The 22,684-nt window shown below is 45.0% G+C and overlaps 1 protein-coding gene across 1 annotated transcript in view; it reads left to right on the forward strand.

The window, feature by feature from the left end:
• Positions 1-22,684, forward strand: part of VAV2 (vav guanine nucleotide exchange factor 2) — an 832,583-nt gene that overhangs the window by 607,445 nt on the left and 202,454 nt on the right. The window contains exon 5 of the mRNA XM_078641956.1: positions 4,202-4,307. Coding sequence (XP_078498082.1) covers positions 4,202-4,307 — 106 coding nt within the window. The remainder of the gene's footprint in view (positions 1-4,201; positions 4,308-22,684) is intronic.

Genomic DNA, 22,684 nt, shown 5'->3' on the forward strand with positions numbered 1-22,684 from the left:
GCCGTCATCAGAGAGCTGCATGCAAACTGCACAGTATAGATTAGAGTGTTTTGATTTTTCCCTAGTCTTTCATTATCCTAATTTTGCAAAAAGGGTTCATTTGGGTTGAAATCAATTCTTGTTATTAAAAACGGGGAGAGAATGTAGGGAGTGGACGTAGCCCACCGGCTAGGGCAGTCAACCTCAAATCTGGGGAACCGGGTACGAATCTCGGCAATGACACTCAACATCCTGTGATTCTGGGCAAATCACTTACTCTCCCAGTGCCTAACAAAAATGTATGTGTCCTTATGTAACGCAACTGGTGCTCATGTAAAGCACTCTGATACCCGATAGCTTCAGGTCAAGTTTGCGCTATAGAAAACTCCGACAATGGTTTTACGTTTTAAATTCTGAGACTGCTTCTCCAGACCAAGCACTCTATACGGCCTACCAATATGGATGACGTGACTCCTACACCTTGTAGTCCTCTGTCTTATGTAACATTTCCTATACATAGAATCAGACACATATGATTGATTGTCTCTGTTGATATGTGTATGATGTAAATTGCTCTGACACCCTACACTGGTATGAGTGGCACTATAAAACAAATGAAATGCATCAGAAAGAGAGTGGTTATGGAGACTTGAGGGGCACTAATAAAGGGTGGTAGTGAGGGAATCCATGGCAGAGGTGGTCCTTGGGTGGGGCACCAACAAACGTCGCACTGGGCACCACCAGCGCTAAAGCCGGCCCTGTGTATAGCACACAATGCAACCACCACACTGGCCTTGGATTTAAGAGGGATCTTTTCAACACAGCACTGTGCCTATCCACTGACGACAAAAGAGGGACAGAGACCACTTCCATATCATACCAGTCACCACAACCAACTCTTTCCCCTTACCTATCCAAACACCTGATGACACCCTTAGACCTATTTCAGAAGCAGAGCTACAAACTCTAAAACAGTCACCTACACGTCCCCAGGAATACCCACCTATCGCATACACACATCACGCCTTTCCGTAACTCACCTCTATGACTGACCGATGGTGGCAATCTTAATCCTCTACTAGACATGCTGATATCCGAACATTTCGTGGTCTCTGCATTAGTCAATCAGAAGGATTAATTGTGTGTCTTTTTCTCTGGTATTCAGTGTTTTAAGTTGTCCTCATCTTCTGAATACTTGTTCCGCTCCCCCGATTTATCTTCTACTAAGAATTGTGATGTCAGTGAGTGGTTTTGTGGCCCAGCACTCCTTGCACAACCTGCATTCTTACACTATCTTTATCAGACCCCCACTTATTGTATCTTTTAGTTCATAAATTGCAGAGTACACTTGAAATATTTTTTACCATAAACCATCCTGGATTATTAAACAGTTGGACTTCTAAGAACATGGGTTGAAGAGGCCCAGCGAGATGTTCAGGTTGTATTCCACTTTTGTGTTTTTTAAATACAATGTAGAGACGCTGGTTTATTTTAGCGCTTTGATGTGCTACAAAAGCTGGACGTTTGAAGTTGCTAAATTCCAGGAAACGGGGGCCCAATCCTGATTGTAGCATTTGTGATTCACTCTGTGTAGTTTTGTAACACTGCAACATTTTCATCTTTCAAACTCTCTGTGACAATGCCTTTATGTCATATTCTGCTTATATCCTGCAGAAAGCTTGATTTTCGTACCTTGCTTTTGATTCTTGAAAGGTACACAGCTGAAGGTCACTGCTGCACACACAGCCACTGACCTCCCTCTCAGCACGCATGAGCGGCTTTCATTCGAACTTGTCTCCCCCGCCTCAGACCATTAAAAAAGTCCTCTATACTATTCTGTGTCTCAGATGAATGTCTTTTACTGGGGAAAGCAAAGCGAGACACAGAGCCATAGATGGGCTTTGCAACCTTGAAAAAACAGACGGAATTGTCTGAGCATTTCAACTCCACATTGAATGAATGAATGAATGAAATGTTACTAAAGCGCAAATTTGGCACCATCTGATGTCATGGTGCCACCCACTGCTTCCCAAGACCCTTATTTTCAGAACTGCCAGGCCTGGTCCTCCCTGAAGTGTGTACACACAATTATAGCTACCCCCGAGTTGTAATCAATGACATTACGTTACTGTGTCCCTAGTAGCACTACTTAATAGGAGTGTCGGGCATGTAAAAAAATATGAAGGTCGGTCCTCACACACCATCAGGTGTCATGCTTCAGCATAGGATAGCCCTCGCTCTCTAAAAACCCAGTTTGATAGAGAGCGGGCCTACACCTGAAGACATGGAGCACTTTTAATTGTTTTTGGGGGCCTGCGTGAGTAGTGAATTAAAAGCCAAAGTAATACCCCAAACTGCATTTATTTGTCGGATATATTACTTGGTACTAAAATGTGAGATGTAGGAATTAGGGGAACTATTACCCCATTACCACTGTTACCTTTGTCGACATGTTTCTGCCTATGGCTCTGAGTCGGCAGCATTCTTCAGGACAAAGAAACGGGGTCCTTTTTTAGCAATTTAGTATTAAAAATGGCCTTCTTTTTAGGGCAACCTGTGTCTACCTCTAACCTAACGCGTGCTTTTTATATACCCCAATGTAGGGTCTTCAATGCCCCATGGGAGTAGGGTTCTAGGGACCCCTGTAGTCACACTTGCCTCAAGGTGCGTCCCTCGCTGTACACCTAGATATGTCCACTCCTTCTCCCTGAACTGTAACATAGGTGACCTAAGAACTGTTTGGCCCTGATAAGCGCTCATCAGTTGCATATAGCTTGTGTCCAGTGGCACAGTGAGCAGGGACCCACATCTGGGCATACCTTTGTCACTTAGAGCGTACATCAAAACTGAGAAGGTGATGGGAGGATGCTTGCAATTCATGTTATCGCCGACAGTCGCTCAGGGTGCATCCCAACCCATCCTTCTTTTGATCACCATGCCATTTCGGTATGCACTCAACTATATGCAAATCATTCATTCAGCTATATGCTGATTTGCATATAGCTGGGTCCAAACTGAGCTGGCATGGTTGGCAAAAGAAGGATGGGTTGAAATGCTACCCGAGCGATTGCCAGCAGTTGGACAAATTGCACATATTCCTCCCATCACTTTTATGTTTTAGGGGTTCACTCTTATACCACCACTTATTCTCAGTTTTTTTTTTTCTTCAGTGTTGGAGTCCCCTTCCACAGACTACATTTCTCTCTTCTCTTGTAGGGATGCAGAAGGCTCTGAAGCATCTCATCTTTTGCTGCTAAGAATTGTAGTGGTACAAGTCTGTTGACTGGTGGTACCAACTGTTATTTGTGAGAGCATAAGTTACCAATATCTCCCTCACATGCAGGATTATCTGCAGATTAAGGAAAGAAAAGGTGTTTTTCATGGCATTTCATAAGACTGATAATTGCGTCACGTACTTGCGTCTGAGCGCAGCAAGTTTTGTAGTCAATAAATGCAGGCACGACTGGTTAGCAGTTGTTAAATGCAGGCATGACAGACCACGCTGCTTCTGGTCTTGTAATTAATTGAACTGTTTTGATGTTAGTCGTACACATCTTTGCGTTATATGAATATTAAAAACGGTTGGGACTCTTGTAATCCCGTATGAGTTGAGTGTTTTTTAATAAGTAAACTGAGAGGGTTATATGCCGAGTAAACATGAGTCTATTGAAGTTTTAGCTAGAGAATTAGCAGAGTGATCCTTAGAAGAGTGTACGTTCTCCATGTCTTTTATAATTAAAATATAGACATCTTAATTCATACACTGTTATTCAAGCACATGGGGAATGTGACAAATTTGTTTTATACTCACATTATATCCTTCGGGATCCTGATCGTGCTATATAAAACTTTATAAATAAATTAAAAATATATATATATGAATTTCCCAATGAGTGAGCACTTTATACCAGACCCAGAACCTCAAACGACATCACACCTCCAGGAACTGCTAAATGTCAAGAGCCTGCTTGCACCTTTCTTAAGATCTCTGCATGCCCAAGGTTCACACTTGAGGTTCTGGTTTAGAGATGAATGTTTTCAGCACCTAGTTTTTCTAACACAAAAATAGAATGTGTTGTTAGTTTTAGCTTTTTGTTAGGGAGTGGTCTTGCAGTGGAGTTGGGGGTCTCCAAGGGGTTTCCCACTGTTGTAGTTGGGGATTTTTGTTGTCTTCCCGTTCCCTTGAGATGTTAACTCCTAAATGTTCTTTTTCACCATGCAGCGAGCATGAAGTTGGAGGTGAGAGTGAATATGACCTCGTGCCACCCGAGGATGAGGCGGATGATATATATGAAGACATCATCAAAATTGAAACTCAACAACCCATGGTAAGGCCTTTGGGGAAATTATCCTAGAGAATTGGAAAGACAGGTCTGTCCTGGAATCTTATTGCATTTCTCTCATCTTCTCTTCTTTGCCGTGGAGAATTTCTGTCTGTTTGTAGGTCTTTCTCTGTCCCCCAAGTTGTCTTTCTCTGTCCCCCAAGTCGTCTTTTTCTGTCCCCCAAGTCGCCTTTCTCTGTCCCCCGAGTTGTCTTTTTCTGCCTTGAGTCACCCTTCTCTGTCTCCGAGTCACTCTTCTCTGTCTCCGAGTTGCCCTTCTCTGTCCCCGAGTTGCCCTTCTCTGTGCCCCGAGTCGCCCTTCTCTGTGCCCCGAGTCGCCCTTCTCTGTGCCCCGAGTCGCCCTTCTCTGTCCCCCGAGTCGCCCTTCTCTGTCCCTCGAGTCGCCCTTCTCTGTCCCTCGAGTCGCCCTTCTCTGTCCACCGAGTCGCCCTTCTCTGTCCCCCGATTCGCCCTTCTCTGTCCCCCGAGTCGCCCTTCTCTGTCCCCCGAGTCACCCTTCTCTGTCCCCCGAGTCGCCCATCTCTGTCCCCCGAGTCGCCCATCTCTGTCCCCCGAGTCGCCCATCTCTGTCCCCCGAGTCGCCCATCTCTGTCCCCCGAGTCGCCCATCTCTGTCCCCCGAGTCGCCCATCTCTGTCCCCCGAGTCGCCCATCTCCGTCCCCCGAGTCGCCCATCTCCGTCCCCCGAGTCGCCCATCTCCGTCCCCCGAGTCGCCCATCTCTGTCCCCCGAGTCGCCCATCTCTGTCCCCCGAGTCGCCCATCTCTGTCCCCCGAGTCGCCCATCTCTGTCCCCCGAGTCGCCCTTCTCTGTCCCCCGAGTCGCCCTTCTCTGTCCCCCGAGTCGCCCTTCTCTGTCCCCCGAGTCGCCCTTCTCTGTCCCCCGAGTCGCCCTTCTCTGTCCCCCGAGTCGCCCTTCTCTGTCCCCCGAGTCGCCCTTCTCTGTCCCCCGAGTCGCCCTTCCCTGTCCCCGAGTCATCCTCCCTCTCACAGCCTTCTAGATTCCCTCGCCTGGGGTTTTCTCTTCTGCCTGTGAATCCATCTCTTTCTGCCTTTGACTCTCCACATCTGTCCTTGTCCCACACTCTCTTCCCTGTCAGTCTGTTTCATGCCCTACCTGCAAAAATCCGTCTGGGAGGGAATGAAAGAGTAGCTAGGGTTTTAAGAAGATTTAGCTCAGCACCTCCAAGGCACAAATCCAGAGGTTTACAGACAGAAACTGGCTCCCAATTAGTAATGCAGGCTAACCTGAAACTCAATTTGGACAATCTCATTTACTACCTTCTTGGCACATAAAACCACAGATAACATCAGGCAAAATGAGTATTAACACAGATGTGTTCGTAAAAACCACAAAAAGACGATAAAATACAGAAAATTAGCTTCACTGTTTTTGTGACACTGGAGTTGAATGATTACCATTAGATTCAAGGTGTTGTACTATGTTAGTGAGACAGCGATAAAGACACAACCGACAAGCGCCGAGATACGCCAGCTGGGGTCGATTCGTGCGCTTATACAAGTACACTACATTTACATTTACAAGTGCTGGAGGACTTGAATGACCGCACCTGAGTTTTGTCCTGTAGTAAAAGTTCCCTCAGCACAAAGTTCTTTTCTGGTGCTCAGTCTGCTTCAGTCGTAGTTGTCTTTACACCGAGTGCAAGGAGAGGCCCTCAAGTCCACATGTAATGAGTAGAAGTTGGGGGGAGGGGTCGAAGGTTTGCTGGAACCCACAAAAGCATTAAATGATTCCCATTCAGCAACATGCGTCTGGAAGCTACTACTCTTGTAAAAGAGGAGCTGTTCCGATGCTCTTTGTTCAGATGATGGATATCCTTATACAACCTGTTAAGGGGGAAGTTCTTTATGCTCTTTGTATAGAATGTGTTTTCCTGTTACTCCGTGTTAAGCTCTCTGTGCTGATTGATGAGGGGATTCCTTTTCAAGGGCTGGAGTGGGTACCTTTGTGATCCTTGTTAGGGGGGTGTCATGAGGAGTACTGCTGGACCCTTATTACAGAGGGTCAAGTGGGGTATTTTTTTTTAAATAGATCTTAATTGTGCATTTTTATCTACATAAGCTAATGATATCAGAAACATAAATGTAAACAGAGGGCTGTAGAACTCCAACCCACTCTAGTATCAGGATCACGAAAAGCTGTCAAGTTATACAAACAAATTTACAATCCGAATATGTTCACAAATATTGTACTTATCTAGAGTATCAGAGTCATTATTAATATCGATGTAATATATGATGTCGCTCAATTCTGTCACTAAATCTCAGAGTCGGCACATCATTCCAGCACTTAAAGATACTCTCCACCCTAACCCCAAATACGCTCACAATATCCGTCTCTCGGCCACAGACCATACTTAACAGTGCCCATCCACCGCTATTGGTTTTCTACATCCCGATGTCCCATGCCGAGTCAGTGTTCCCCATTGATGTACCCAGTCCAGGTTTGGGGGGCATCGTATCCGTTTTGGCTTGAAGTGCAAGTAAGACCGTATCCCACTGTGTATTGGAGGTAGAATCTCTTTTTTGTCTGCTTATAAGCATCAGAACATTTATCTCTACCGTGGTCCATTTTAGTAAATCTCATATCCATACAAGGACACTAGGTGCCCCAGCCGCTTTCCAGTTCACTGCTATACCTCTTCTTTCCCATCAGAAGTGCCAAGTCAAGGAACTTAGATGTGCGTTTAGTCTTCGCCAGTCTGCGGAACGCGCCCAACAGATAGACCACTGGGGCTATTAGATGATGGTTAAGGGGGTCACAGCTGTGTTCCTTGTTAAGATATAATAACCACATGCGCCTCGTTGAGGCGGTAGACGCCTGTTCTGCTCTTCCCTTGAACCTCTGCTGAGCACACTTTGTGCCCATAATCATTATAAATTGGCCTCATGAGCCCTCCTCAGTGAATGTCTTTGCAGCATCAGTGCTTAATTTGAGCAGCTGCTTTCAGGTGCTCAGCACTGGCACCTAATCATCAGCACCGGCTCTTATAGCACCAATTAAGGACACACTTATTTGGAAGGCACACGATTTTCCCTGGATTCACAGGATATTGAGGAATGCCGAGACTCGAACCCGGTTCCCCAGCTCCGAAATCGGCAGCTGTAGCCATTAGGCCAAGTCCTTTCCAGAATAACAAGTGCTGGGGCTTTAGTCAGGAGGCAGATTACACCTGCACATTTCTCCTGTTACCGCTGCCTCTTGATGAGATTCCCGGCACTTTGTATTTTACAAATTAACCACTGTTTGTAGCTGCAGCCAGCCTTCCAGTAATGATGGAACTTACAATCATACTGTTTGGGGTTGCTACAGATAAGTGCTGAAGAGAAAGGGCTGAGGGCAAAGGTGAAATATGGGCCTGTTGGCTGGGATTTCCCATTCTGACTGCAGGGGGATTTCCTGTGGACATTCCACTCTCATCATCATGGTCTAGTCGTCACAGCCTGGGGCTTCCCACTCAGACAAAGAAGTCGTGCTAAATAGTTGGGATACTTAAGGCTGCATTCCTACCTCAAGCCCAGTGATGGGGAAGGTCTTTCTTTAGGACTGAATTTTGTTTTCATTTTCTTTCTAAAATATGTGACTGTATATGTTGCTGCTGGTTAAGCCAGTATCGGAGATTCCTCTTACAAAGTACCTAAAAAAACTCTGACCTACGTTTGGTTTTTCAATTTAATTCAAATGTCGACACAATTGTCCTAAAGTGAGCTTGAAGCGTCCCTAAAATGACCAGCATTGGCCTACAAATGCAACCAGGAACTGTTCCTTGCTTTGCAACATCCAGCCATAGTAATAGCCCATGAAAGGACCTTCTTAGGCCCCAGTTCAGCATTAGATAAAGTTTGCCTCCTAAGACTGCCCTCTCCAAGAGGTTTGCGCCGGAGGCTCTGCTGAGGCAGAGATGAATGTAGCCCATAGCAGAAGTCCTGCCACTGCTGCGGATAGGCACCCTAGGAGATCACAGCATTGGAAACCAAAGGAGGAGAAAATGTAAGAGAAACCTTGGAATGTGGAGCGCAGAGCATTGCAAACTAAAGAGTAACAGCAAGAGAAGCATTGGAGTATTAGATCCGGAGATTGAGACAACCATTACTGACTAGGGTATACGAGATTCTTGTAAATTGCATTTGTGAAATTAAGCAATGTGAAATTAAATAAAAGTATGTGAAATGCAAAACCGACATTTGTCGCTATATTTTACAGTGAAATATGCTCTTGTGCCTATTTTGCATGTGAGGATGCATTTTGCACCTAAAAATAGCACAAAAAACACAAACACAGCAAAAAAACAACTGCTCGCATTTTCGGCATTCACTTTGCACCCGTGCACTCACTCTAAATGTTTGCTGTGCACAGCATGTAATTACGCATTGTGGTGTAGTAGCATAATATCTATTATTTCGTGTAACAAGCACAACTTAAAACCACACAAGATGACGCTAGCGTAACAGGAATTTTAACAGGCCTATGATTGACCCACTGCCGTGCAATTGTCCTGAATGAAGCTCTAATTTTTTTTTCAATATTCTAATTGTGTTGTTTCTCTTTGCTCAATGTGAAAACACAGATTAGTGCCCAATGGTTGGAGCCTCATTTACTGTTAACTGCCAGCCCTACAAATATACTTCCAAGGTGATAGCACTTAATGGTGGGAAGAGAAATTAACAGTTAATGGGTGACAGCGTTTATGTATTTAGCTATTCTTGATATTTATATAGGGGGAATCTTAACACAATGGTAGGGCAGTATATGGCAATAAGCTGTACCCCAGTACAATAAACACAGACACTCTCTCTGCTTCATGCCACTATCACTCAGCCTAGAATAAAGGCTAAAAACAGTAGTTAGTGACCACATTCTAAGCATTCTGATTGGCCTCGTAAATCTCGCCATTCCATAGAGTGTGCTAATGGAGAGCAACTACTTCAGGCGAAAACAAAGCATCTTTTTTGGACACACGAGATTTTTCGGCTGTCGTAACTTGGACCACTTTAACATGATGGTAAAGAAACCGGATTCAGCACTATTATGGTTTTCTTAGGGATTGCAGATGAGTAAAGTTCAGGGTGTCACACTGGTCACTATTTTCTTCCCTGGACGCCAACAAGATGCTTCGGCAAGTTAAGCATTTAATGGTGGCCTTTGATAGTGCCACATTGCCTACCATTATAGTGTTGCAGAGCCATTCAGGCTGTTCATCCTTCAAAGGCCAAGGTTGCACCATGAGTTTTTCTCCTTGATATGAGAGGAAACGTGCCTTAAAGGCTAGGGCTAGACTTTGGAACGTGCCTTAAAGGCTAGGGCTAGACTTTGGAACTGGGGAACCGGGTTCAAGTTTCAGCATCACTCGCCATCCTGAGATTCTGGGCAAATCACTTAATACCCCCGCTTTAAAAAAAAAAAAATCTGACCGTGTGCAATCCAATCTGGTGCAAATGTGAAGCACTCCAAAGCCCCTGGGCCATTTTTGAGCTATAGAAAAACTGCCAAAACCTCATGGTAATTTTGCTCCACCCACTGCCAATCCTTGCAAAATCAACGCGGTCCGTTTCTGTTTCCAGTGCTATAGAAGCAGACATAAATACAAAAGCTGAACGAGGTGTAATCCACTGAATTGTATTGGCCCCTAAAACACATCTAGCCTGCCTCTTAGTTGCTCCATCTTGTGTAAGTAACTGGAAGTTGCTTCCCAGCTGGCGCCATGTATATGCATACATTAATGAATTTCAAGTTTCGAGATCGCTGAATCACTGTCTCTTCCACATGAGAGGTTCATTGGCTGCATGAGGCGGCCATTTGTTTCCAGCAGCCACAAGTGATGCATTCACGCCATTGATTTCCCTATAAACGTCTGCTTCTTTATTCTCCCATCGATTCCACAGTCCGCGCGCCCATTAAATTAAACTGCTCTTGAAGTATATCTAGAATGTGTTATTGCTTGCCTGTTTTCCCTTCCAGCCATGGCATGTTGAGGATTTTCCATTGTATGTGTAGGATAAAGTTTCATATTTTGTTGCCATTTGTAGAAATAATAATAACTGTTCCTTCCACTGAAATCACCATTAAGATATTTTGTATGAGCCTTGAACAAAATGGTGCATAACTTCAATGTGAACCTGCTAACGCCGCTCCTTGTATTTTTTCATGCCTCAGATTAGGTACATGCAGGTAAGTGAGACAATGGTGAATGGATGTGTATGACTTGGATTTTGTTTTTGCATGTTCGGAGTATGCCTGAAACATTAGGGTGTTGACGAATGCAATAATCGGTGGCCTCACCTGTACGCAAGCTGCCACCCTTGATGGTTAGATCTTCATACACCAAGGGATCAGAAGCCTTCCGGAGCAGGCAAACGTGGATTCAGGAGCCTCAGCTGTGGCTCAGTGTACAGTGCTCGTCCCTCATCAGTGGTCCGCAGTCGTTGGGTCCATGCACTCAGGGGCTCCAGGCAGGGTTGTGAGATATGTGGGAAGCAGATGTTGTGGAATCCATTGGTGGGACAAGCTTGTTCATCATTCTTGGCTTCTAAGTGGCTTCATGACTTGACAGCATCAGCAAGTCATGACTTGTTTTCCAACAATAGTTAACAGTCCAAGACCCACAGTTTCCCCCCTCAATTATTCGTTTAGATCTACAAGGCAGAACATGCAGAGCATTGTTTGTTGACACTACCAGACTGGTTGAGGGTACGCAACATGACATGGGTCCTACACAGCAGTTGCACCTGTCATACAGTCAATTTAGTTATTTTACTCTTGAAAGGTGTTACATTGTATTTTCTGTACAAGCAGGGAATTCACAAACACCAGCTGGGGAAAACCTCACAATAGCTACATTTGTTCCTAAGCCACTTCATGAGGTCCAATCCCTAATTCTCTTACATGATCAGGCCAGGCTTGTCCTCTTCAACCTTGAGTCTAGTGATTCCAGGCAGGCCGAAGTGCAACACTGATAGGGCTCCCCTGGATCGCACAGCTAGACTCTTTGGTTCCTACCGCACTCCTGCAACAAGAGCTGCCAGAGTGGGAGCACAGGAGACTGGCAATCTCAGTGGATGGGGGAGATTGCTTATGCAATCTGTAGGGGCAGAGGGTTATTGAAACTGCAGTTTCAGACATTCCTTAGGCTGTATGGTCTGACGAATAACAAAGAATCAATCTGTAGAATGTATAATCTCCTTTCTGGAAATCAAGAGTCCCACCTTCATTCGGATTTTCATTACCAGCCTAGGACCTGATCAAATTGCAAAGTAAAACCCTATGTTAAAATTGCAAGGCAGAAGATGAAAAGTGCAAAAGTTGTCACTTTTTTGGTGATGAGAAAATTCAGTTTCACACCTAATTTCCTGCCTCCTTTGCTTTATGTCAAAGCAAATAAATTTGTCAAGAGAACTAACAGAAGCAGATGAAAAGTGTACGTCTTTCCCACATAGAAAACACAGGATGATTCTTCTCAATGGCAAAAATACAGCGGTGCATGTTTCTTCAAAACAATCCTGGATTAGCGGATTTTAACCTTTACCACCACCAACCAACAGGCAAAAGACTTTGATTTGGTGCCAAGATTTAGAACAACTTACTCATATGGCAACCTTACATTATTACAGAGAGTGGATTCTTGGTCTATTCAAGCATATCTTCACGCCCTGTAGCTTTTTCTAATCTCTCATATTACAAATAATGTTTTAATCCAGTTTTGCCCTATCTGTATCCTCCCTCCTGTTTGGAAGCTCAGCCTGGCAGGTCACGTTGCTGTGTACTCTGTAGAAATCGATAATGTCTCCCAGTGGGTTAAGAATTGTCTACACGTCAACAGGTCCAGGTACTGATTGCTGTACAATACACGGGGTCCGAGACCCCTGTTTTCTTCTGATTTTTTCTGGACCATTTTCTTTGCTGCAGAATTCTTTTGTCTGCTCTGCTTCTCTTTTGGATGTGTGTGGACCTATTCCCCTTAAGCCTGCTGACCTAAATGGTGTTTTACAACAACCTGTTTCCTGAAGAAGACCATTCGAATTTTAACGAGGGGGGTCAAAACGTTGAAAAACTGTACCATAGACTGATGAATGGAAGTATCATTTGCAAACTGTTTTTTTACCCCCATAGTACAATTATTTATTCATTTGTACTTCAGGTGATGGTTATCTCTTTTTCAGCATGTAGATAGGGTTGCTACATTTTAACTCATTTATTTTCACCCCGTGCAACAACACAGAGCACTGTGCCGTGGTCTGCCATCATTCAGACAATCAAGCGTATTCATTACTGAGCTTTATGCCACATATGGGACTAAATGACTGGTTCAGTCTCGCTGTAGGCTTATTTCTAATTTTATTGATTGTGCCGTTTAATTACCTGATTTGTTTATTGCATCTGATGCTGTGAACAGAACTCTACAATATGTTTTTGAGTCACTATGAGAATTTTTTATCTCACTCGAGGGAACAATTTTTTCTTTTTCAGTAATGTGCCTTCAGCAAAAAATGTGTTTGTACATGCTGTCGGTGGAGATCTTCATAAGATTGATCCTTGACACTCTTGTGTAGTACATAAGATGCAATACGGTAAACACTGAATACGTCCTTAAGTGCCAAGTATTTAGCATAGGGTTTACCAGTGCTTCATCCTTCACCAGCTCTAAATGACTGTCACCCTTCAAAGTACTCCAAACGCCATCCTTCCAACAGGATCCAGTCCTCCCTCTCGCCCAGCATTGTCCTGCATCTGAACCACAACGGCTACAGATGCTCAGAAGCCAAGAGACATCAAAGTCCTTAGGCCTTACTCAGCTTATAGTACTTTCACATTTGATAAAATAAGTAACATTGGGTGTGGCCATAGGAATTACTTTCATGGACGACGGCAAAAAAGCCACAGGAATGTTGCAGCCCTTGCTACAAAACAAGCGGTTATTGCCCCAGAATCACTGGAGTGGCTCGCTGCTTCGATTTTTTTGATGGCCAACACAGGCATAGTGGTTATTATCCAAAGCATAAGAGGTGGCACCACTAGATGATGAACTTGGCACAAGTTAGTCATCCGTGGTACTGTGGTTCTTCTTGGTTTTATGCCGGCCATCCTTGGTTCATGTGATGGCCATCCGTATGCCATTACTGCCATAATGATGGCCATCCATCTTGGGTGGGTATATATATATATATATATATATATAGATATAGATATAGATATAGATATAGATATAGATATATATATATATTTATATATATAATCGTTGACATTGTGATGTCCTTAAGCGCCTACAAATAGCCTTCTCAGCTCTAATGGTGTTCCTCCCTTGCAACCCTTTCCATTACTATGGAGCCAATGACGTGTTGGGTACATTCTTAGAACTACAGTGGCCATTTTAAGCATAGCGATGTTTTTTTATGTACACAATTCTGGTCATACATGGTAATAAGGTAGCCCTGGTGTAAAGGACCCGTCGTCACTCATAGTTGTGGCTATGCCAAGAATAATAATGTGGCCTTCTTGACGTCTGGACGACATGGTTGAATGACGTGTGCTTTCCTAGCATGTGATGGTGCTACATGGGAATGTGTGGGAGGATATGTTGTTATGGAGTTATTACTTGTGAATACACCATGAAAATGACAAGCTGATGTTTGAGGCCATTCCTATGCACTTTATTGCTCACAAAGGTGATTTTGGGGAAGCAAAGTTTTTTAGCAAAACTTTATAGAGGAGCTCTTATTGCAAAATGTGCATTTTAAGAAAATGACAAGCTGATGGGTACGGGACAAAACAGTTTTTTGAGGTTGAATTTAAAATTGATATTTAAGTGATGACAATCATACTGACTGCAGCTCACTTTTTCCTGATGTGATCAGGTTTTCACTGGTATGATATTTTATTACTCAGTTGGAAACATTCGTCATTTGTATTGATACATTGCTTATGCATTATTATTACTATCTGATGACTGAGTGGGAGGATGGGTGCAAGCTATAGAATATATATGCAGTCTGAACCTCTGAGACGTCTGGAACCTAAGAAGAATCTCGGCAGTTTGAAACTATGAGACATTTGTAGCCAGAGAATTAGATCTACCTTCTGTGGCCTGAGATTTAAAGTCATGTCTACCTTTTCACACTTCCATTCTGCACCTTCCAAGTAGATTCACAGTCATAATATAGCGATGCAATAAACTGCACCTTTTTAAAGATCTTTGTTTTTACTACAGGGCTTAATTTGTGCCGGAGTTTGCCCGTGCTCGGCACTGGTATTTCATTTTTAAAACTGACGTTTTTTTCACTACAGTCCATCACACGGTGGGGCTGTATGCCTATTTTCAATATAACTTGAAACAGAGAAGGCTTGGGTCCTATCACTACCTGTCCTGGACCACTGTAATTTAGGAAACAAGGGAATGACCAGATAGGTTATTTGAACAATTATTGTGCAATACCTATCCAATATTCCTAAGTATGCATAATTTATTTTTGCATTATTTTCAATATAAGACATTAGTTTAGCAAATTAATATATACTAAACAACACTAATAGTAGCACATACAGGCCACTGTCATTTGTCACAGCTAGCAGCATCAGTGTGTGGTGCAAGCTACAATGGCCTCCTAAATGATCCCTTGACTTCACCAAATCTAACCTCATGTGACAAAAACACACACATTTCACTTGGTCATCATTCAACAAACAAAAAAGCCAACCAACATTCAAAAGCCTTTTTTGAAAAATATGTACTCTTGCAGCTTCCATATCAGTGCTGAAGGTAATAAGAATCTGATGCTTCAAAGGAGGGCATTCAGGTTTTTGATAACATACCGTGCCAAGGTCAAACCATTTCTGTGATGCTCTTAGAGAAACAATCATAGCGTTTCATTAGTTTGGGAAGGGATAGTAAATCTGTTTCCAAATAATATAAAGGCCATCACTCCACAGGGAGAAAGAATAAATGCTTCTACATTTGAGTGTGTCTGTCAAACAAGTCATGGTTGCGCAATCCTGCTGGTAGGTTCTCTTGGAATTCTTTTTGAATCCCTTAAAAGTTAAAAATTTGCTCTAAATGTAGGCACATGACCACCCTGTAAATGTCTGTTTTCGAAGGACTTTGTGGATAAGGCACTACATGTTTCAACTGGAACTCAGCCCGGTTAGGAGCTGGCAGAACAAGTCTGGAGCAGGTTAGCTTTCACCCTAAACTGGACAAAATTAGGTTCCAAACAGAACTGCTAAACACTCCCCTAATCTCAACCTAAGGTCCTGTTATGAAAGATGACAGCACCCAAAGAAGACATAGGTGGTTGTTAAGATTAAAAAGAAACTAAGATGAATGCAGTAGGACCTCCATCAACCCGAAGATCTTTTACGACACAGATATTGTGTGACAAGGATGTCATTCTTGAACCAACACCATAAGTAACTAGCGCTAAGGCATACTGCTCTCTGCTGAAGGAAACCAGTTTCTCTGTTGTGTCTTTGTTCTGCTTGTTGAAGGCATCAGACCTTTGTTTGTGGCTCCACCTTATGATGTCATCGGTGTAGTGAATGGTGACAGATGGGGCAGTATAGCAATCGTGCTAAGAAATATGACATGTTACCCACAAGTATTGGTTGAGGAGCCACGTCAGTATTGTTGGAGGACATTTAGGGACGCTTTGAAGCAGGTTATAAATGAAACTAGGCATATGGATAATAAGGAATTGATGCAGGAAGCTCAGACGCGTGCCTGGCAACATTCGCACTTTCTCAAAACTTGAGTGTGGTCCAGTAGGGTGATGGTTATCTCCAGATGACTGCATCTCACCAGAACACTTTCTTTTTAGCGCTAGGCTTCCATTTACCAAATTACCACATCTAGAGAGTTTCAGTCTTGGTTCAATTAGTTCTAACTAATTTGACTGAAAATAATGCCTTGTCAAAGTGAAACCAAAAGTTGTGCCCAGGTCTACTGAGTCATGTATGTATGTATGTGCATGAACTAGCCACTAGCCAAAAGGAAGTGGAGCTTTTTACAGCATCAAAGGCAAGCGCTTAGACAACGAGTGATAGGAGAGGGAGCTGGTCTGTGGAGACCCTAGTTAACTCAGTGTGTAACAGTCCACCCACAGCAGGTTTTAAATTCACCTTTTCTGATTGATACAGATTCCTCTCCTTTAGACTGGCCCCAGGCTCCAAACTTGATCCGTAAGCTGTCACAGCAATGCTGTTGTGCACCGCTGTGTGGAGTGGTGCAGCTACTCGTTGGTTTTGTTCTGCCCCAGAAGTGACAAAGCAGGCCACCATAAAAGCACCACTCCCGTGCATCAACATCCGTTCTTTTCTTTCCATGCCTTTGAGCACAACTCTGTCTTTTTGTCAGATTGGCATTACCTTTCTTCAAAAAATTGAAATCCAGTGTGGAAGGAAACAATGCCTCCACCTGAAAGTACAGGGCTCAAATCATGCTGTGACTTTTGGAAACAGATGTCAGTGACAGACCCACACGCGGTGTGCCTTTGGTGGTTGTGCGTGGCAGCACAGCTCTAATTCATGTGAAGGATTTCCCTTCATGAACCCAAAGGTGGTCGAAGACTGTGAAGTGAAGCTGTACATCACCAGGTTTCAGAAAAAAGCCACTCTAGTCCAGTTCCCGCTCGAAGTGGAGGGCGCAGACCCGTTGCCGCTATTGAGGCAGTTTCAATGACAGGTCCTCTTTGTTGACGAGGTCATCTGGTACATTGAAATCCAAATCAAAGTGGAAACACAAAAGGCCAAGTCAGACTCGTCTCCACCCGACCGTACTCTATCATCAGAAAAGTTGCAGGGACATAAAGGTGCCGCTCTATCTCGCATTTAATCAGCAATGGAGGTGCCAATTCCACAATTAGCTGTGATGTATCCTGAGTTTCTTGAGTCTTTGGCAACAATGCAGAAGATTGAAGGAGAGGCCATGTTGCACATTTATGGTACTCTTCTGGTGCTAGTTACTTCTATGTCGAATCCAGTCCGGATACTGTTGGTGCCCGAGGAAGACCTTTTACCGATGTCCCACCCTGAGCCGAACTTGTCTCAACTGACTGATGTCACATTCTGACCACCTGGTTGCTGTACAGAGCTGCCCTCAGTTGGTCTCCCAGCTTTTTGCTTCTGACTCTGATCAGGGGTTGCTGGCATTAGGAGATAACAATGAAGATGATGGGGAGCATTCTCCATCACATTATGAGGGCAACAGTTTGTATGTGGACTTATAAAAGACCCCTGGGCTTGACTCTTCTCCTGGTAATGGATTGGTGTGACACCCCCAGCCTCCAACTGAAGAAAGGGCTTCCTTTGCTGTAGTGATTAGATGCCATATGGAGGTTCTGGATCTACAACTTCCTACTGTGCAGAGAAAAATTCATATTCACACTGATGTTTTATAGCCTGGACAAGTTGCCTTGGAGCCTTTACTGCCATTCGATGAAGCGCTAACTGATAGATTGATGGTTACCTGGCCTTGACCTTGCTCTTACCCACTTGTGAACAGGTAGGTTGCCAGGTGCCACAGACGGTACTAGATGGCCCGGTCTGGGAGTAGAATTAAATTGAGGAATTCGGGAAACAAATGTTTTCTTTGCCAGCCTACCTTTGAGGTCGATCAACACAAGTTGATTACTGAAACAATATATGCATACCCTCCAGACAGGGCCGGCTCTAGGGCGGTGCGACCGCGCCAACACGGTCACCACCAGCGCTAAGGCCGGCCTGCCTCAGGACCTGGTTGGCAAGACTTAACCAGTGGTTTCAGAGAGTTTAGGGTCTCTCTGGTTCAGGGTATTCAAGTTAGTCAAGACACAGCCAAATATGTAAATGGAGCTGGGTTGGACACTGCAGATTTTTTTGGGGGGAGCAGTCTGCCCTAGCAGGGGTCCATTGTTATGAGTGGGTGAGATTCACAAAGTTTTTTCTTGTGATGTTAAGGCATCCCTTATGGATATGCCTTTTGATGGATCCCTCCTTTTTGGTGAAAAAGCTGACTCCGCCCTGGAGCACTTTAAGGAAAGTCGAGCTGCATTAAGCTCTTTGGGCATTGGGCAACTTCCAAACAGTTCCCTCATCAGTTTTGGCCCTTTTGAGGCGACTCCAGTGGTTTGACATTGTGGGCGTGGGAGGGGTGGTGGAGATGGGCACGGTACCAGTAGGAGGCTGAAGACCAGAATGCTTTTTTAAACTGGGTTTTATTGTGCTTATTTCTCCCCTGAGGCGGAAAGCCGGGGGTTCTTGCTGTCTCTGTTGACCAGAACTATAAACCTGTTATTGAGCAACAAATAACCCGTTTTTTTTAAATTTGTGAATATTTTAGCCTGCACATTTTTAATTCTTTGCTCACCTCGGCGCGAGATTACTTCGCTCCGAGGCCACTTTGGAGCAACATTGAGTGAGCGCTGCTGCTGCTAGGCGCTGGGAACTCTTGGCTCGATCCAGATTGGCCGCCATCTTTGGTTGGGGAAGGCTGCTGGTCGAGTTGCTCCTCCCTCCCGCCCTCCCAGGTTACTTTAGAGGGTGTTTCCTGCAACCTCGAGCTGCTTATTTCTCCCCTGAGGCGGAAAGCCGGGGGTTCTTGCTGTCTCTGTTGACCAGAACTATAAACCTGTTATTGAGCAACAAATAACCCGTTTTTTTAAAATTTGTGAATATTTTAGCCTGCACATTTTTAATTCTTTGCTCACCTCGGCGCGAGATTACTTCGCTCCGAGGCCACTTTGGAGCAACATTGAGTCAGCGCTGCTGCTGCTAGGCGCTGGGAACTCTTGGCTCGATCCAGATTGGCCGCCATCTTTGGTTGGGGAAGGCTGCTGGTCGAGTTGCTCCTCCCTCCCGCCCTCCCAGGTTACTTTAGAGGGTGTTTCCTGCAACCTCGAGCTGCTTATTTCTCCCCTGAGGCGGAAAGCCGGGGGTTCTTGCTGTCTCTGTTGACCAGAACTATAAACCTGTTATTGAGCAACAAATAACCCGTTTTTTTAAAATTTGTGAATATTTTAGCCTGCACATTTTTAATTCTTTGCTCACCTCGGCGCGAGATTACTTCGCTCCGAGGCCACTTTGGAGCAACATTGAGTCAGCGCTGCTGCTGCTAGGCGCTGGGAACTCTTGGCTCGATCCAGATTGGCCGCCATCTTTGGTTGGGGAAGGCTGCTGGTCGAGTTGCTCCTCCCTCTCGCCCTCCTCCGCCTCCCCGAACAATGCTTAAAAGCACTGGGCCATCCCGTCCGCGCAGCGGGCGGGCGCAGCGGGCGCGCCGAAGGCGCGCCTAAGGCAAGCCCGTCTGCGCCCGTCCGCGCCCCGAGGCGCCCAGGGGCCAGGACCCCTGCTCCATCTCCAGATGCCCTACCTACTCGAATAGGGTATGCCCCTGAACAGCTAAAATCCCTCATGCCCAATCCAAAGGCTTTATGTTTCCACTCTTTGGATCCGGATGTGCCAGGGGCAAATTGCTCCCACTGTCATTTTGCTCCATGTCCCTCTCTCAAGCGACCTGAAACCTGTAGCCTCTTTAAATTTTTTCTCCTAAACTGCCGTTCCTTGATCAAACATTCAACTGAAATGTCAATTCTTCTTGAGGAAACTAACCCGGATGCTATTTTTCTTACCGAAACTTGGCTTAAAGATGAGGTTAACCCCGATATTTCCGCCATATTACTTAAGGGATATGGACTACAAAGGGTTGACAGGGCAGAGGGCAGAGGAGGAGGACTAGGCATACTTTTCAAAAACTGCTATCAATGCAGAACCAGTCCTACGACTATTCCATCTTGTGAAAGTATGTCCTTTGCTCTTGACCTCTCCCCCACACTAACTTTCTCTGGCCTACTTATTTATCGCCCTCCAGGCCAAATGGGCAATTTTGTGAACCAGCTTCCTTCCATGATCGCTGACTTAGCTGTTTCTGCACCTCATTTTACTGTTCTTGGTGATATGAATATTCACCTGGACAATCCCTCGGACCCCCTAGCCAGCACCTTTCTGAGCGGTCTGGCAGCCCTCCAAATCATTCAGAAGGGTTTTGAACCTACTCACATCAAAGGCCATCTGCTGGACGCAGTTCTTAGCAACGACCAGAGACTTATTACTGGCCACCCTATCCCCCTGCCTTGGACCGACCATTTTTTGGTCCCTCTCCTCTGGCTGATACCCAGCCTTTGCTTGGCGCCCGTCCGAGCCACACTTAAAGGTAGGGACTGGTCGAAGTTGCCCTCTGACCTATGGGTGAGTTTATTATCCTCTACCCCCCGCCTGACCGAGGGTGATGTAGACACTCTCTACACTCACTATATCAACTGGCTACAGGCCACCTTAGATATAGCCGCCCCTCAAAAAACTATCAAGGAGAAAACTAAGTTTAAAAAGTCTCCTTGGTATACCCCTGAGCTAAAAGAGTTAAAGCGCGCATGCAGAAAACTCGATAGAACGTGGAGATTTACTCTCAAGGAAGAAGACAAAACCAGCTACCGAGAGGCCATTAAGAAATACAAAACAAAGACCACACTGGTACAAGCTCGGTTCTACGAGGAAAAAATTACTAACTCCGCCAACTCCTCAAAAGAACTATTTCAGATAGTAAAAACCCTAATCAATACCCCCTCTTCCCTGCAAAATCCTCTCGAAGCCCAAACTCGCTGTGACGCCCAAGCTGAGTATTTTTATCAAAAAATACAAAATATCTCTTCTTCTTTTGTTCAGGCCACCCACCAGTCAGTGGTCAATGATACAGCTTCTTCTTCTTCTACTGATAGTTCACTGGCTGAATTTCCGTTATTAAATGAAGAATTGCTTGACTCTCTCATGCTGAAAGTCACATCAGGCTCTCCACTAGACCCTGCCCCCCCACGACAGCTTATGAAAATTGCTAACACCATCAGACCAGCAATTTTAAACATTGTAAATAAGTCAATCAGCTCAGGAAGAGTCCCAGGTACTTGGAAATGCGCGCAAGTCAAAGCCTTGTTGAAAAAACCTAATCTTGACCCTAGCAATATGACTAATTACCGCCCTATTTCACTTCTCCCTTGGGTGGCTAAACTGCTTGAGAGACATATTAACACCAGCCTGATGTCTTACTTGGAAACTAACCATTTGCTTCACGACTCACAGGCAGGGTTCCGTCCTAAACTGGGGACAGAAGCGGCACTTCTGACGGTGACTGAATTAGCACGCAGGCACATGGATCAAGGCGGCACCACAGCAATAATGTTGCTAGACTTAAGTGCCGCCTTTGATACCGTGAATAGCAACATCCTTCTCTCACGTTTAAAGCTCCTTGGAGTAACGGGCAACGCCATTCTATGGCCTCAATCCTTCCTGGAAAATCGCACATTCCAGGTGGTAGAGGGTGAAGTCCACTCAAAAACCTGGCCTCTCAACCAAGGCGTGCCTCAGGGCTCCTCCCTGAGCCCAACGCTTTTTAATGTTTACATGCAACCTCTGGCAGAAATCGTCCGTCCATTTGGCTTTGACATTGTGACCTACGCTGATGACACTCAGCTGGTGCTAGCTTTGAATCAGCCAGACCACACTTTTTCGAACTTGAGTAGCTGTCTGATAGCGGTCACAAACTGGATGGCTTCCTCCCATCTCAAATTAAATGGGGATAAAACAGAACTTATGTTTCTGGGAAACTCAGCCCTCCCCAGCCCCCTCCTACCTTGGCCACCTTGCATGGGTTCTCCCCCTGAACCAAAAAAGCAAATTAAAAGCTTGGGCATGTGGCTAGATAACACCCTTACTTTTACTCATCAAGCCACCACACTTTCCGCCACCTGCTTCGGACTGATGCGCATGCTGCGGAAAGTCCTGCCTCTCCTCCCCTTCCAGGCTCGCAGGATACTGGTCCAGGCCATTATCCTGTCTCGCCTGGACTACGGGAACGCCCTTTATCTGGGTGCACCGAGTAGCACACTTAAAACACTACAGGTCACCCAGAACGCTGCCGCGCGTCTGCTGCTGGGCCTGTCCCGTAGCCACTCAGGCACCATGGCTCTGAGAAACTTACACTGGCTGCCCATTCAAGCCAGAGTTAAGTTCAAAGCAATGTGCATCATGCATAAGGCCATGAGGAAAAATGCTCCCGCCATGATCTGCGCCTTGGCCACTCCCTACCACCCCCATAGATCTTTGCGGTCAAGCACTGCTTTTCTGGCAACAGCGCGGAAAATTAAACGAGCCAGGTGGGGCGGACGCTCCTTCTCCCTTAATGCTGCCACTACCTGGAACTCCTTACCTCCTGCCCTCCGTAATGAGCCCAATCTGTTAAAATTCCGTAAATCTCTTAAAACTTTTCTTTTTTCCACATAATTCAGTAAGTCTCCCCAGAAGTAAGCAATTTTAGCGCTACGAGGCCTTCGG

This window comes from Lissotriton helveticus, chromosome 5_1 (genome assembly GCF_964261635.1).
Source record: "Lissotriton helveticus chromosome 5_1, aLisHel1.1, whole genome shotgun sequence".
In the NCBI taxonomy this organism is placed as follows: domain Eukaryota; kingdom Metazoa; phylum Chordata; class Amphibia; order Caudata; family Salamandridae; genus Lissotriton; species Lissotriton helveticus.